The 14888-nt window shown below is 40.1% G+C and overlaps 1 protein-coding gene across 1 annotated transcript; it reads left to right on the top strand.

The window, feature by feature from the left end:
- Positions 1 to 293: 293 nt before the first annotated feature.
- Positions 294 to 8609, top strand: ndufaf7 (NADH:ubiquinone oxidoreductase complex assembly factor 7). Its single transcript, XM_080454148.1, has 10 exons — positions 294 to 456; positions 1768 to 1934; positions 2383 to 2463; positions 3037 to 3147; positions 4329 to 4542; positions 4881 to 4939; positions 5501 to 5611; positions 6785 to 6928; positions 7535 to 7708; positions 8113 to 8609. Exons 1-10 carry the CDS (start codon positions 396 to 398, stop codon positions 8332 to 8334), a joined length of 1344 nt encoding a protein of 447 aa, XP_080310274.1. The 5' UTR covers positions 294 to 395; the 3' UTR covers positions 8335 to 8609.
- Positions 8610 to 14888: the final 6279 nt, after the last annotated feature.

Here is a 14888-nt window from a genome sequence, read left to right on the forward strand (position 1 = left end):
ATTTACAAGCAACTTTACAGAAAAATAAGCCCACAGTCGCTTATAATAAGCGGACATGGCAACACTGAACAGCACCCCAGGCCAGCACTATAACAAAAATGAACAGATATTTATTTATTTTTGAAAAGAAATAGGTTATAACTCAGGTTCGTGTAATTCTGATTGTATGTGAATTCCACAATATATATATTTTTAATAATTGCTATAATTTTCACCGTCACCACCCTTTTAGCCAATCGGGAAGTTTGTTGTGCTGTTACGTCACTTCCTCCTAGGGGTTACATGGAAATGACATGAAGGAAACCTTGTCAGACTGATTTCTACAGCAGATTTTGACTGTTTGTTTGACAAGTTATATTAATATTATTATTATTATATGTGAACCACAGAGTAGAATGAGAACTCTGCGCAACCTAAACAGAGTAGCTGTTAACCATTTTCTTCCCCTGGCATCAGGTAAGGAAGGTTACATGTGTTCAGTCAATGATACATCATGGCATTGGATGCAACATAGCCTTTATGTACTTTATATTTTACACCAATGTAGAGCTATAGAAACAGTCCAAAAAAACACTGTTTGTCTGCAAAGTGCATGTTCTTCTGATTCGTTGTTTTTTTGTCATAAAAACACTGTCCAAAACAAATGAATCTGCAGTGTGTGTGTGTGTGTGTGTGTGTGTGTGTGTGTGTGTGTGTGTGTGTGTGTGTGTGTGTGTGTGTGTGTGTGCGTGTGCGTGTGCGTGTGCGTGTGTGTGTGTGTGTGTGTGCACTAAACATTTTGTGTCATGTAAATTTGTGTTGTTTAATATTTTCTAAAAAGCATAAACTAGGGAAGTGGTTCAACTGATTGTTGATGCTATATCAACAAATTGTGCTGGGGGGGGGACCACCTGTAAACCCCTCCTCAAGGACCTCAAGGACCCCTGGGGGGGGTTAATGCATTAGCTGCAAGCAACTCAGATGCGCCTATAATGCTATCTGGCATCTGAGTTGCAATACTAACCCTTGACAGCATCATCCAAACAGAAAAGTCTGATCTGATTGTATTAAACAACATTAAACTCACTCACTAGATTGCAGCTGTACAGAAATCTTGGATTATCCTCTTTTTATCTGTCAAGTTCTTGTTTCATACAAATCCACCGTAGACATGTTATGAGCTACTTTCTGTCAATACATTCCATGCAGGTGATTTAGTTAGTGGTCGAGTTTGGAAGCACTCAGCGCTCCTGCGTTAGCCTGGCATGGCCAGACTAATATCACTGTGTAAATATTAGTCTGCAATCTCTGGGTGGAACCTGCATTTCCAAGGGGCGTATTAGAAAAAAATGCCTCTGGTGATAAACCTGCCCCATATTTGCATACTGGGCCCTGATTGGTCCCTCCTACTACTTCAGAGGGAGTGAGATCCAATCACAAGTTAACTGAGGGGTGCCAGACCAAATCTGCAGAGGGCATTTTTTTGTTTGTTGCAATGGCAGATTCGTCTGGTTTTCAGGCTAGTCCTGCGTACCACCTGTTTAGAAATTGCACATTTTAGGAGGCCCTTGACAGTTGCAAAGAGGATAATCGAAGCTTTTCCGTACAGCTGCAGTGTAACGTAGTTTAATACAATCAGATGGGACTTTTCTGTTTGGATGAATGGGCTGTCAAGGGTTGGCATTGCATCTGAGTTGCTTGCGGCTCGTAATGCATAACAATCTGGGGGTCCTTGTCATTCAAAAGGTTGAGAATCACTGAAATAATGACCTGTAATATATGTTTCAGTGAGATGGAGAGTGGCCGCCAGCAGATGCTGTTCCTCCAACTCCAGCTCCCAGGAGCAGCAGAGACCCTCTCCCTCCATGCTGAGACACCTGACCACCAAAATAAAAGCCACCGGTCCCATTTCAGTGTCCGAGTACATGAAAGAAGTGCTCACCAACCCAGTGACGGTACTGTAACTTTAAACTGTATATGGGTGCAACAGTTCATCTAACTGCAATGGTTCTCAAATGTTTTCTTAAGTCAAGGACCCCCAAATTGATGTATATTTGACCCTCGGACCCCCATCTGAAAATGTTTTGTGCCAGAGACCCCCAGAATAGCAGATTTACGAAGTGACGCGCTGTGAGCTTGTAGATCTGCTGTTTTTGAATAGCCAACATACTGTATAAATGGATAAAGTGGTTAAATTGATTGTATTGCTACATTAACTACTTTTGCTGTCGACCCCCCGGAACCGCCCCAAGGACCCCTTGGGGTCCCCGGACCCAACTTTGAGAACCAATGATCTAACTAATCATTGCTATGGAGTGTTTTTTTTGGTCTCCCCATCTCTCCAGCTCTTTAGTAAACAGAAAATACATTTGATCTGATTGTATATTTTCATGTGATCATCAGGGTTATTATGTGCGCAACGACATGCTGGGTCCAGAGGGAGACTTCATCACATCACCAGAAATCAGTCAGATCTTTGGAGAGGTTAGTTTCTCCTGTATGATTCCATGATTAAGGGCCGTTCATATTAAGCACTATAGCTACAGTATATAAAGTTATAGTTAAAAAAATGTCAAAGTCAAGTAGATGGCAGAGTTCACACACCACAACTATAACAAGTATAACGGTGAACGATCTAGTTATAGTTATCGTTGCTGTCGGGCAGAAACCTCTTATCTCCATATTTTAACGTTTTGTGTTTTTTTCGTAAATCAATGCCCTACTTGATCACACTACAGCGTCACACAAAAGTATCAAAAATAGCAGATCTTTTGAGCTTGTCGATCTGCTGTTTTAGCAATTTTTGAATTTGAATCCTGAAAGGTAACAGTTTTGGACATAATGAGGTTTTCACCCGACAGAGACGTCATTTTATTTAGAATTCATACTCAAACGATCGCTCATATGATATCACAATCATTTGAAGGTCTTCTGCAATCTTCAGCATATCACACACTTCTCCATTTGTTACTAGTACTTTTGTAACATCACCCAGATGATTTTACACAGATTTGACAGTGCATGTTTCATAAACTGTGTTCTTCTTTTGGCTGGCAGCTGCTAGGTGTTTGGTGTGTGAGTGAGTGGATGGGAGCAGGGAGCCCCAGGCAGCTGCAGCTGGTGGAGTTTGGCCCAGGACGAGGCTCCTTGGCCAGTGACGTCCTCCGAGTACGTAGCCTTTTGTCACACACACCATGGAAGAACTCTTTGGAGTAGACTCTGGAAGATATAAATAAAGCCTCATTTACAGTGTATCCGTAATATGATGATGGAATCAATTAACAAGCTAATTTTCATATCTAAAAGCTCACAACGCATCACATATTTGTAATACGTTGTGAGCATGTAGAATGGATAGTTTTGTTATTTATTTTAGATGTTGTTGGGGCTTAAAACTGGCACAGCTAAAAAATATTGGAAGACAAAGATTTCATATCCACCCAAAATTCTAGGCAATATTTCAGTATGAAATATTGACAGAAACTAAATGCATTAAGTAAGGACAGCAAACACAAAGTTTCAGTAATTCATCTTTTTTGTACAGCCTAGTTTAAATTATTGTTTCATTCAACAAACATATTTTTGATTTTAGTTTTTGTTATTTCGTTTTAGTTAGCCCAACTATAATGACCCTGGTATAAATTCAGCTTAAATGTTCAAAACTGGAATGTCTTGTCTCAGACCCAATACTGTCAAATGTGATTAGAATCTGAGAGACATTAATTTCAAGACATCCATTTTGAGGAAACTTTTTTATCCAAAATATCATTACTGACTTTACTTATCACCTTCAGCCCTGTGTGGTTACATTAATCTATGGCCAGTAGAGGGAGATATTTCCTTCCTGAGATTTGTGTGGTTTCATAACAGAAGAAATAATCAACAGTTAGGCCTGTCAGAATTATTACATAATCATCTCATCGCAATTATTTGAGATAATCACAATTATTTTGCATAATCGTCATATTCGTTTCCATGTTAAAAAATGTTTATATATTTTCAAATGTATAAAGAAAAAAGCAGATAAATCTAATCTACAAGCTTACAACGCGTCACTTTGTGACATGTTGTAAGCTTGTTGATCAGCTATTTCTGAGTTATTCTAAATTATTAAATATGTCAGTAATTTCTTTGTATATTTAAGTTATTTGTCATATCTGCACCTTTCTTGTTACGAAGCCTAAAAGGCTTTAGTTTTTGTTCATATGTTCCATGCCAAAAAACGTTAATCGCAATTATTTGCGTGACAATTAATCATGACAGCCCTATCAACAGTGTGTAACAATGCTTGTTGTTGCAGTATATATGTGTGTGTGGTCTGACATGGTTTGGTTGTGGTGTGTGTGCAGGTGTTCGGTCAGCTGCACCCGGTTCTGGGTCAGACGTCTGTGTCGGTCCACCTGGTGGAGGTCAGCCCAGTTCTGAGCCAGATACAGGCCACCTGTCTGACCGGGGAGCAGAACCAGGCGTCTGCTAGTGAAGATGACCCATGCTACCGACACGGCACCACCACCACCGGCCTGCCCTGCTCCTGGTACCGAAGCCTGGACCATGTACCCAGAGGTACACTGGACTGCTGCTGGTCATTCACTATTACATTTCGTCGCTCTCGGGTGGAAACCATGACAAACCATGTCCAAAGCGTTTCCTTTTTTAATTATTATTTTTAAAAGCATTTTAACGCTATCAATGTGACGTGTTGTGAGCTTGTAGATTGGCTATTTTCACAACTTTTTGGCAACACTCATGTATGATGTAGTAGGGCCTTAATTTACAAAACAAACAAAAACGTAAAAAGTTGAAATACTGAGATATGTGGTTTCTGCCCGACTGCAATGATCTGCAGTATGTCTATTGATTATGTTCAGGTGTGAGTGAGTTTGGGGTTCTTTGTCTTCCAGGATTCAGCATCTATCTGGCTCACGAGTTCTTTGACGCTCTGCCAATCCACAAGTTCCAGGTCTGTTGACAACAACACATTATCATATAACCGTACAACGGATATCCTAGGTTTTCCTTTCATATCCCTATTCTTGTGAACTTAATATGCTTTTGAATGAAAAACATGTCGAGCACAACACATGTGAGTATCCATGGTGCAAAAGCACTGCTTTCATTTAGTGATCATTTGTGATCATGTTTAGTTCAGAGTGACTCACAGTACAGAACACACAATTATCATTTGAATCATTTTAGAGAGTTAGAAAACGGCACATCTTGATCCAAAGCTCTTTAGACTCCACCTCACCCCCTAGCACTCCTTGTACAGTTAGTATCCCTTCTGTTTGCAATTTCTTGTCATAGATGTGTTTTTTTAAAGTTAGTTACTTGTTCACATATCGTTGTTGACTTGTTGTCGGGCAGAAATGTTATTGTTTTATTCATAATGTTCCAATGTTCAACGACAGAGACGCAATTACATCGTTAATCGCAATCATTTGAGTGACAATTAATCGTCAAGTAAACTGTCATAATGGTGACGGCCCTAGTGGGTGTTTGTGTGGGTTTGGTTTGTGTGCAGAGGACAGAGCGAGGCTGGAGGGAAGTGATGGTGGACATAGACCCGGAGAAACCTGGCCAGCTGAGGTTTGTCATCGTCCCCAACCCCACCCTGGCCTGCACCCTCATACAGGTGAGAAGAAAGAACCAGCTTCTGATGACCTACGCCAGACCTGCTTCTCAAACCTTTTCAAGTCAAGGACCCCCCCCCCCCAAATTGATATGTATTTGGCCGTGTACCCCCCATCTGAAAAGAGTTTGTGCCAGGGACCCCCCAGAAACGGTTTAACTTTAAGGTTTTAAAGAAAAAAATACCAACAATTTTTGGGGCCCACTAGCAATATCCTCACGGCCCACAGGTTGAGAACTAGTGCGCTATACTGTACACATACAGTATATCATTGTGATAAGTTAAGTGTAGGTAATGTAACACTGTAGGTTCTCTCACACAGCCGTGTTCAACATGGCCTTTTATTATCCTGAGTTTTATGTCATCTATATATTAGCACACTGTTGTCTGGCACACACACAACACATTCAAACAAGCACATTACACCTGTATACACACATACACACATTCACACTGCACACATTGCGCGCGTATACACACACAGCAGCACATACTGTACTGTACTCCTGTATACGTTAACACACTGTAACATACACACAGCACATGAAACACACGTACACATGCCCAAAGCACACACCCAAAGCATAGAGCCAGAGGCTTACATCATCACTCAGTTTAAAGTACCCTACTGCTCTTTTAAATCCTGCTTAATGCACTCAGTCTGCACTGTAGCTCCACACACACACACACACACACACACACACACACACACACACACACACACACACACACACACACACACACACACACACACACACACACACACACACACACACACACACACACACACACACAACCACTGGACTGGCTCACCCCAAGTTAGGCCTGTCACAGTTATTACATAACCACCTAATAGCAATTATTTGAGATAATCGCAATACTTTTTCTAAATCGTCATAATCGCACATTTTCAAATATTCTCCAGACACCCCAGTAGTAGACCCCAACTACTACAATACAGCTGTTCACTGGTCACCAGTACAGCACCATGGTTATACTGGTCAACTCCCAGTGACCAACAGTAGAAGACTGTGGTTGTATTGGAGATCGTGTGTGTGTGTGTGTGTGTGTGTGTGTGTGTGTGTGTGTGTGTGTGTGTGTGTGTGTGTGTGTGTGTGTGTGTGTGTGTGTGTGTGTGTGTGTGTGTGTGTGTGTGTGTGCGCGCCCCCCCCCCAGACAGATGAGAAGAGACGACATGTGGAGGTGTGTCCAGAAGGCGGGGTTATCGTCCAGAAATTGGCTAATCGCATTGCAGAAGACGGGGGCGCGGCTCTCATCGCAGACTATGGCCATGATGGAACCAAGATGGACACCTTTAGAGTACGGTGGAGCAGTTATGCACTCTGTGTGTGTGTGTGCGCGTGTACGTGCGTGACATCAAGACCTGAGGCCGATTCTAAAAATGTCTAAAAAATAGTTTTCTGATCATGGGAAGGACCCCCAAAATGATATGCACAGTATATGTCCCGGACCCGGATATATAGATATAGATATATATATGCATATATATATATATATATATATATATATATATATATATATATATATATATATATATATATATATACCCAGATAAGCACTTGGAATGTAGGAGCTGAGGCATTCAATTTAGTCTGACTCGGTTCCGCATATAAATATTGTGAAAATAGCAGATCTACAAGCTTGTAGAACGGCTATTTACACAATTTTTGCTTCTTTCTTGACAATTTGGACAATGGTTGACCAGTTTTTAATGCATAGTTCGTTGATTACTTTTGATGTAGTAATGGTCTTTTTCTTTTCCTTCTTTTATTTATTTTTTAGGTATTAAAAAGGTGTTAAAAGTTCTCAACTTGTCACTTTACTGTCATCTGGGGACCCCCCTGAAACCATGTGGGAACCCCCGACCTACAGGTTGAGAACTGTGCTGTGCTCTCTCTCCGTCAGGGGTTCAAAGGTCACCAGCTGCATGATGTGTTGGCGTCTCCGGGCTCTGCTGACCTCACAGCTGATGTAGATTTCAGCTACCTGAGGAGCCTGGCCGGGGAGGGCGTGGCCTGTCTGGGACCCGTCACACAGAGACACTTCCTGAAGAACATGGGCATCGACACCCGGATGCAGGTGAGTGAGTGGGACGCTTTGTATTAGGGCTGCAACTATTGATTGTTTCCTTAGTGATTATTCTATCCATTACTTTTTCGATCAATTGAATAATGAAGAAGTGCAGGTTTTTTATACATACAAAAAAGGACGACTTCACCCATTTGCAACCTTTCTTCATATAATTGGTCCTCCACTAATGCTCATTATAACCATAATGAACCATAGAACTTACTGCAACTTTAAATACATTTTATTTGCCTTTTTATCCTTTTTAGATCACACGTCATAGTGTCTTCAAGAATATATGCCAAAAATAAAATACTAAAATATATTACATTTCTTTCAATTATTTTATATCAAAAAGAGAACCTGATGACCTCATTGACTCCTTTAACCCTGTTGTTTACTTCTCACCTGGCCAGGTTCTGTTGAGGAACTGCACCGACCCGTCCACCAAGCAGCAGCTGATCCAGAGTTACGACATGCTGACCAACCCCAGCAAGATGGGAGAACGCTTCCAGTTCTTCAGCATGCTGGCTCCCAGCAGGCTGCTTCAACCACAACCACCAGCACAGGGAATGAAGATGGAGAAGAAGAACCCAGCACCGCTCCCCGTGGCCGGCTTCACCGAACTGAACTTATGATGATGTCAGGACTTGTAGGGGCACTGGTTCTCGACATTTTTTCACAGAGAAAAACGTGGCTTACCAACTCTGATGGCTAGTCAATGCGCGCAGCCAATCGTCTGCTCCCGCGGGCCACTCGCTAGCCTCACGCCAGCGCTGTTGGCGCCACGCCTGCTTTGTTGTTGAGGTAACAAACTCGAGCGCTCCTCTACCCCCAGCCAGAGTGGGTAAAACAATATAGCGTTCTGTCAAAGGGTTGCAGTGTACAGTTTCATTTTCAGTGAATTCAGTTATTTATTTAACAGGAAAAAAGGATATCGTTGCTGTCGGGCAGAAACCTCTTATCTCCATATTTTAACTTTTTGTGTTTTTTCGTAAATGAACGCCCTACTTGATCATACTACAGCGTCACACAAAAGCGTACAAAGTAGCAGATCCACAAGCTTGAAACACGGCCCGAAGTGGCGTGTTTTGAGCTTGTAGATCTACTTTAGCTATTTTTTATATATGATGGTTTCCTCCCAACAGAGACACTATAAACACCATAAAAGGTAAATACGTTTGAGCCCTGCTCAGCCAAACTGCTGGTTTTCAGGGAGAAAAGAAAGAGGGAAAAAAAGAGACAGTTTAAGAAATAGACAATTTTGAGAAAAGAGATGAGAGCATTTAGGATAGTCTGACTCAGGCCTGTGGCAGTCTAAAGTATTACCTCATCACCCAAGGGACATCAGGAAAATATCTGAATGCATTTGATCAGTTTCATTTATCTAATAGTTGATCATAATAAAGGTAACTTTCTACTGTCTTGAATGCTTCCCGGAAGGTTGTGGACATTTTGTCACATTTTGTCAGTGTTCCTCTGCAAGGTGAGAGGTGTGTAGGGGATTTGTTTTAATAATGTTGAAATTGCACAAAGATTTGATACTGTAGTATGGAAACATCACCTCTGACATACAATTAGTACAAGACGTAGACATTCATCTCAACATCGGAGACTAATAATCGTGACCAGTGGTGGAAAAAGTACTCAAATGTTTTACTTTAAGTAAAAGTATCAACACTGCAATGTTACAAGTAAAATTTAACTCTGTTACAAGTAAAAGTCCCAAATTAAAAATTTACTTGAGTGAAAGTACAAAAGCATTGGTATCAAAATGTACTTAAAGTACCAAAAGTAAAAGTACTAAATGTTTGAAAATAGCAGATCTACAAGCTCACAACGTGTCGCAATGCGACGAGTTGTGAGCTTGTAGATCAGCTGTTTTCAAATAGCCTAGGTTTAAAATAGGGCTAAAGTGGTTAATGTATGTTTTATAATGTAATAATCTATATCTGCAAAGTAACTAGTAACTAAAGTTATCAAATAAGTGTAGTGGAGTAAAAGTACAATATTTGTCTCTGAGATGTAGCGGAGTAGAAGTAAAAGTATTGAAAATTCAAAATACTCCAGTAAAGTAAAAGCACCTAAAAATTGTACTAAAGTACAGTACTTTAGTAAATGCACTTAGTTACTTTCCACCACTGGTTAGGATGGTCTCATCCAGCCAGTACCAGAGTAAACCAATAGCTGTAAACCAGTAGAACCAGCCACATGGTTTCAGACACATGTTTATCAGTAATTCAGTGTCATGTACTAGAAGAGTGAAGCAGCTCTGTTCTCACTGCTGCAGTGCTGCTAATTAAAAGTTACAACTCATTAATGGCAGCCAGGGTGAAGTCTGTTGTGTGTTAATTAAATATTGTTTTCAGACATAACAGGCTTGTGTCTTCAACACATCTCCCTGTGGTCTCTCTCTCTCTCTCTCTCTCTCTAGGCTGCTAGAGCATGGCGAAAATAGCCGATCTACAAGATCACAACGCGTCACATGCATCCCGATGCCTTGTGAGCTTGTAGATCTGCTATTTTAGATATTAATGAACATTTATGAGAGATTTCACCTCCAATGACATTTGCACAACGAGGACAACTTTATTTAGGCAACGTTTCGGTCAATAGACCTTCTTCAGGCATCTGTAATGACATGCCCCCCATATGGAAGCCAGGGTTAAAGTTTTCAACCACCTAGACCCTCTCTATAAGTAAAATGGACCGGAGTTGCGCTGTGCTTGGTACTCTCTTCATTTCTATCTACACCAAATCTCTGTGCCAAAAATAGCCAATCTACAAGCTCACATGAGCTTGGAGATCTGCTATTTTTTGGTGACTGTTCCCCCAGAATAGGGATGCTGCAGGTTTCAATGTGAGAGAACTCCTCATTCATTTTACCCATAGGGGATTCAAACCAGCAACCTTCTGGTCACTCCCAGCCAATAAATCCCAGCAGTTTTGGGTGCTGACCCCTAGTGTAATTTCGAAATGTATTCTCAGTTCATTCTTGTGATTGCACTTCTGTTTCACTTTCCTCTCTCTGTCTCAGATCTAATCTTTAATCTGCAAGCTCACCATTGTGCTGCTCAGTCACTGCCTGCCACTTTCATCAACGCTATGAAAACATTAGAACCCATGAAGTACATGCAAGTACAGTACTCCCATGTTTCACTTAAGTAAAAGTATAGCAATACCACAAACTTAGACATAAAAGGCTTTTGTATGGTAAAATGTGATATTAGGATCAAGTGGTGTAAAGAGTACTCACCTTTTAACTTATATACTGCAATACAATACTGCAATATAGATATACTCTGGTACAAGCAGAAGTCCCGTATTCAAAATGTACTTGAGTAAAAGTATCTGCACCAAAATATACTTAAACTTGGGTTGCATTACAACACCATAGCAACCCATGGTCAATATTTACTCTGAAACGTTCAGCAGCTCTACTGCACAATACAGTAGATGCAGATAAAGCCTTAGAACAATAATTTCTACAAACTGCAGCAGTGGAGGAAATGGTTCCTGTAGAAAGAAGAAGGAACATAACCACTTAAACCCTATAATACTTAGTTGATTATAGGGCTCTTTACTTGGTTCTCTCCTTTTTTCCCTCTACACCAAATCTCTTTGCCTAAAATAGCCAATCTTACAGCTTATAGATTGGCTATTTTTGACTGGGGTTCACACTAAGCTTTTTTTTTTAATGAGGAGTCTTTATTTACAGATCTGACTGTAGCAAAAGTTTATTGCTTTCTTTTTTGACAATACATCATACACTTAACCAGTAGACCTAATATCTTCAAGTATAAAAAAGTAATAAAAAACATCTACAAATACAAATAAATCTACAAAATAAAAAGGGCAACCTTGAGGTATACTGTACAACGTTGAGCCTTGAAATGTCAAACGTTGACGTCAGTTTATCAGCGGTAATGTAACAGAGGGAATGAAATGGCTTAAGTCAGACAAGCTTTTAAATGCAAACTGTCTCATCCTCATGTTGAATAGTTCAGAAGTTCTGACAATGTGTAAACGTCACAATCAGGGACTTAACTAAAATACAATATAATACAATATAACTAGTACAACTGTATGGTAGAGTATGTTAATACAATATAACTAGTACAACTGTATGGTAGAGTATGTAAACACAATATAACTAGTCCATCTGCAGTAGTTGGAGGCATGGTCTCCCTACGCTTCCATTGAGACATTTAGGTTGACAATGTCAGTAAATATTTTGAAGCAGACGGGCACACAGGATTGGACAGTACAGAGATGTCTGGCCATCTTTACTGCAGCTTGGACATTGTTGAGATTACCTCTCGCCGCCAGGAGAGGGAGACAACACACATAGAACGTGAGGATTGTAGCTTATAATATAATAATTTGCCTTTTTGACTTATACAATTTTGACCAAATGAGTTGAATGTCAGATATGGATTATGAGATTTAAAATGAAGGTTCATCGTGGCTTTGTGATTTTGATGATTTGACGATGATACAATGTGTTAGTTATTATCACAACATTATATTTGTCCCATAACACTACAAATAATGTTATAAATTGTGCTGTAGCCCATATAGTTATTCATAGTTAGATGTTTGATGTTTTTCCTACAACTCAGTGACTGAATTTCTCATCTTTTTCACTGTATTGTGATAAAGTGGCAGCGATATCTATTATTTACTTTTTTACTTTCATACTCATGAACAATTTTTTTTTTTAGATTAGATTAGATTAGATGTCTTTATTATCCACAAGGGTAAATTGTTTTGCTCAGGTCAATGCATACATTCAAGACAATACATAAATATACACCACAATTAAAACACCTAGCAAAGTACTTCAATTCTATAAATGATAAAATTCAATTTTTAAAAAAAAGTCTTTAAAAGAAAGCATGTCCTCTCCACACTTGTTATTAACATGTCACCGGAATAAAAGTGTTTTAAGCATTTGATGCTGTTGGTATCCATGTCATTTAACTGTATCAGTGTTACTACAAATAACAATGCTAAATTAAATTATTTTGAATAAAAACAACATTTAAATGAGTGATAAACGGATGGATGGTGTGAGACTTTTTTTTTCCTTCTACATGTTTGGTGTTTGTGGGACAGCCCTAATTAAATCATGATCAGTTTATGAACACAATCTTCTGGGATTGAACCTTCAAGCCAGCGACTGGTGATTGATGTCCATCAATGTCATGTAACCTTTCATACTGCTCTTGAGCGTGACACTAAAGCCCTTCTCGTTTTCTTGCTGTAAGCTGATGTAGATGCTTCAGCTAATGCTGGAGTGGCTGTGAACTTTAGTCCTGAATGGAGTTTTACAGCCACTAGAGAGCGTTCGAAGATAGCTAATTTCCTCCTAACCATTTTCAGGCTCTATACATAGTGGCGTACCCTGATTTTTAATTACTTATCAACATTCTATCATATTTACCTCTGTTTAAAGCTGATGCAAAGCTATACAGCATCTCTTTCTTGTCAAATCTAATTGTATAAAATAAAGAAAGAAAGTTGTAAATTTGTAAAAAAAAAAAAAAAACATTTTACAATTTATATTTCTCATGTAGGCCTACAGACAGGAACACAAAATAAAACTTCTAGAACTGAATATCAATAATAATTAAACAAATGGAATACCCATAAGGGGAACATTTTAGATACAGAAGGAAATGAATTGCCCCCATGTGTCATTTAAAAACAAATATATCTGACTTTACATCCACTTCTTGACTATACCAGCCCAGTGTGGGGTTGGTGGGTTGATGAAAGGTCTCTCTGAGGAGCTGAGAGGGTACAAACATGATGCAGTCATCCTGCAGGGATGGGTTTCTGGTATTGTATACTATATCCTCTATTATCATGTGTTGTGTGTTTATGCTACAAGGCATTTTTGTAAAATGAGGTGGTATTTGTTCAGATTTTACATCGGAAGAGCTGACATGAGCTCAGTTGTATAATTAGAACTACATTTTAAACGCTTGCTATGAGATTCTTAATAAAAACTAAAAACTTTAACACCATGACCCAGTATGTTAAATAAATCACACAATATTTGCTTTAAAATATTGTCTTTGTTTATCACTCTGTCACATCTCATGATACATTAAGGGTCCCACACTTGTGTCGTATAATGACTGAAGACAGAAAGACCACAGACAGTGATGATGTTATAATATACAGTATGTTTAAGGATTAGTCATGAGACCAACCTTTTATAGGAACACCTTTATATTGTTGCTGACAGGCAGAAACCTCCTACCATATACTAACCTTTTGTGTTTTTTCATAAATCAATGCCCTACTTGATCATACTACAGCGTCACACAAAAGCATCAAAAGTAGCAGATCCACAAGCTCAAAACGTGGTGCAAAGCGTCGTGTTTTGAGCTTGTAGATCTGCTACTTTTGCTACTTATGAATTTGAATCCTGAAAAGTAACAGTTTTAGACATGTCGGCAGATTTCCTACCGACACAGACGATTTATAGCATTTTTCACACAAAGCACAAAAGACAGATTAGATCTGTGATACTATGATATCACAGTATCAGATAAATCGTGAACTAGGAAAAATAACAAAGCTCAGACTCACCTTCAAGAAGGGGTCGAGCTCAAGTTCTCACAACAGAGAGCTGTCGTCTGTTTCCACCGAAGCGGAGGCAACCCCCAAAACGGCCTGTTCCATCTGGTTGGAAGGGACCACATCAACGCGGTAGAACCTAGCAAAGGTGCTAGGTGTCGTCCAGTTGGCCGAGGCACAGACACCAGACAGGGGAACCCCCCCGGAGCTGTGCCCAAGAGGTAGCCACACCCCTGGTGATCAGTCTGTCTGATCGCCCAAGACCACGTGACATAAGCGTCCAAGGCCCTCACTGGGCACAAGTCACTGTGGACACCACCTACAACACCCTCACCCAAGGGAGGGATGTAGGCCGATAAGTGCAAGGGCTGGTTCACATGATTGGAGGACAGCACCTTCGGCAGAAAAGAGGGGTCAGGTCGGGAGGTGACACACATCCTGTCAGGACCCTATCCGAAAACACTCTGCACTCACAGAGAGTGCATGGAGGTCACTGACCCTCTTTGGAGGTGATTGCCAGCAGGAACGCCACCTTCCACGAAAAGAGCCTAAGGGAAATAGAGTCCAGGTGCTCAAAGAGCGGCTGAGCAAGTGCCGACAG

This window comes from Gymnoscopelus braueri, assembly GCF_963280865.1.
Source record: "Gymnoscopelus braueri genome assembly, chromosome: 16".
NCBI lineage: Eukaryota > Metazoa > Chordata > Actinopteri > Myctophiformes > Myctophidae > Gymnoscopelus > Gymnoscopelus braueri.

Bases quoted from the DNA above. Each gene is read 5' to 3' on its own strand.
- ndufaf7 (XM_080454148.1), top strand. From the start codon at position 396: ATGAGAACTCTGCGCAACCTAAACAGAGTAGCTGTTAACCATTTTCTT. The intron at 4,543-4,880 runs GTACACTGGACT...TTTGTCTTCCAG, and splicing joins CCTGGACCATGTACCCAGAG to GATTCAGCATCTATCTGGCT. The intron at 5,612-6,784 runs GTGAGAAGAAAG...CCCCCCCCCCAG, and splicing joins TGGCCTGCACCCTCATACAG to ACAGATGAGAAGAGACGACA.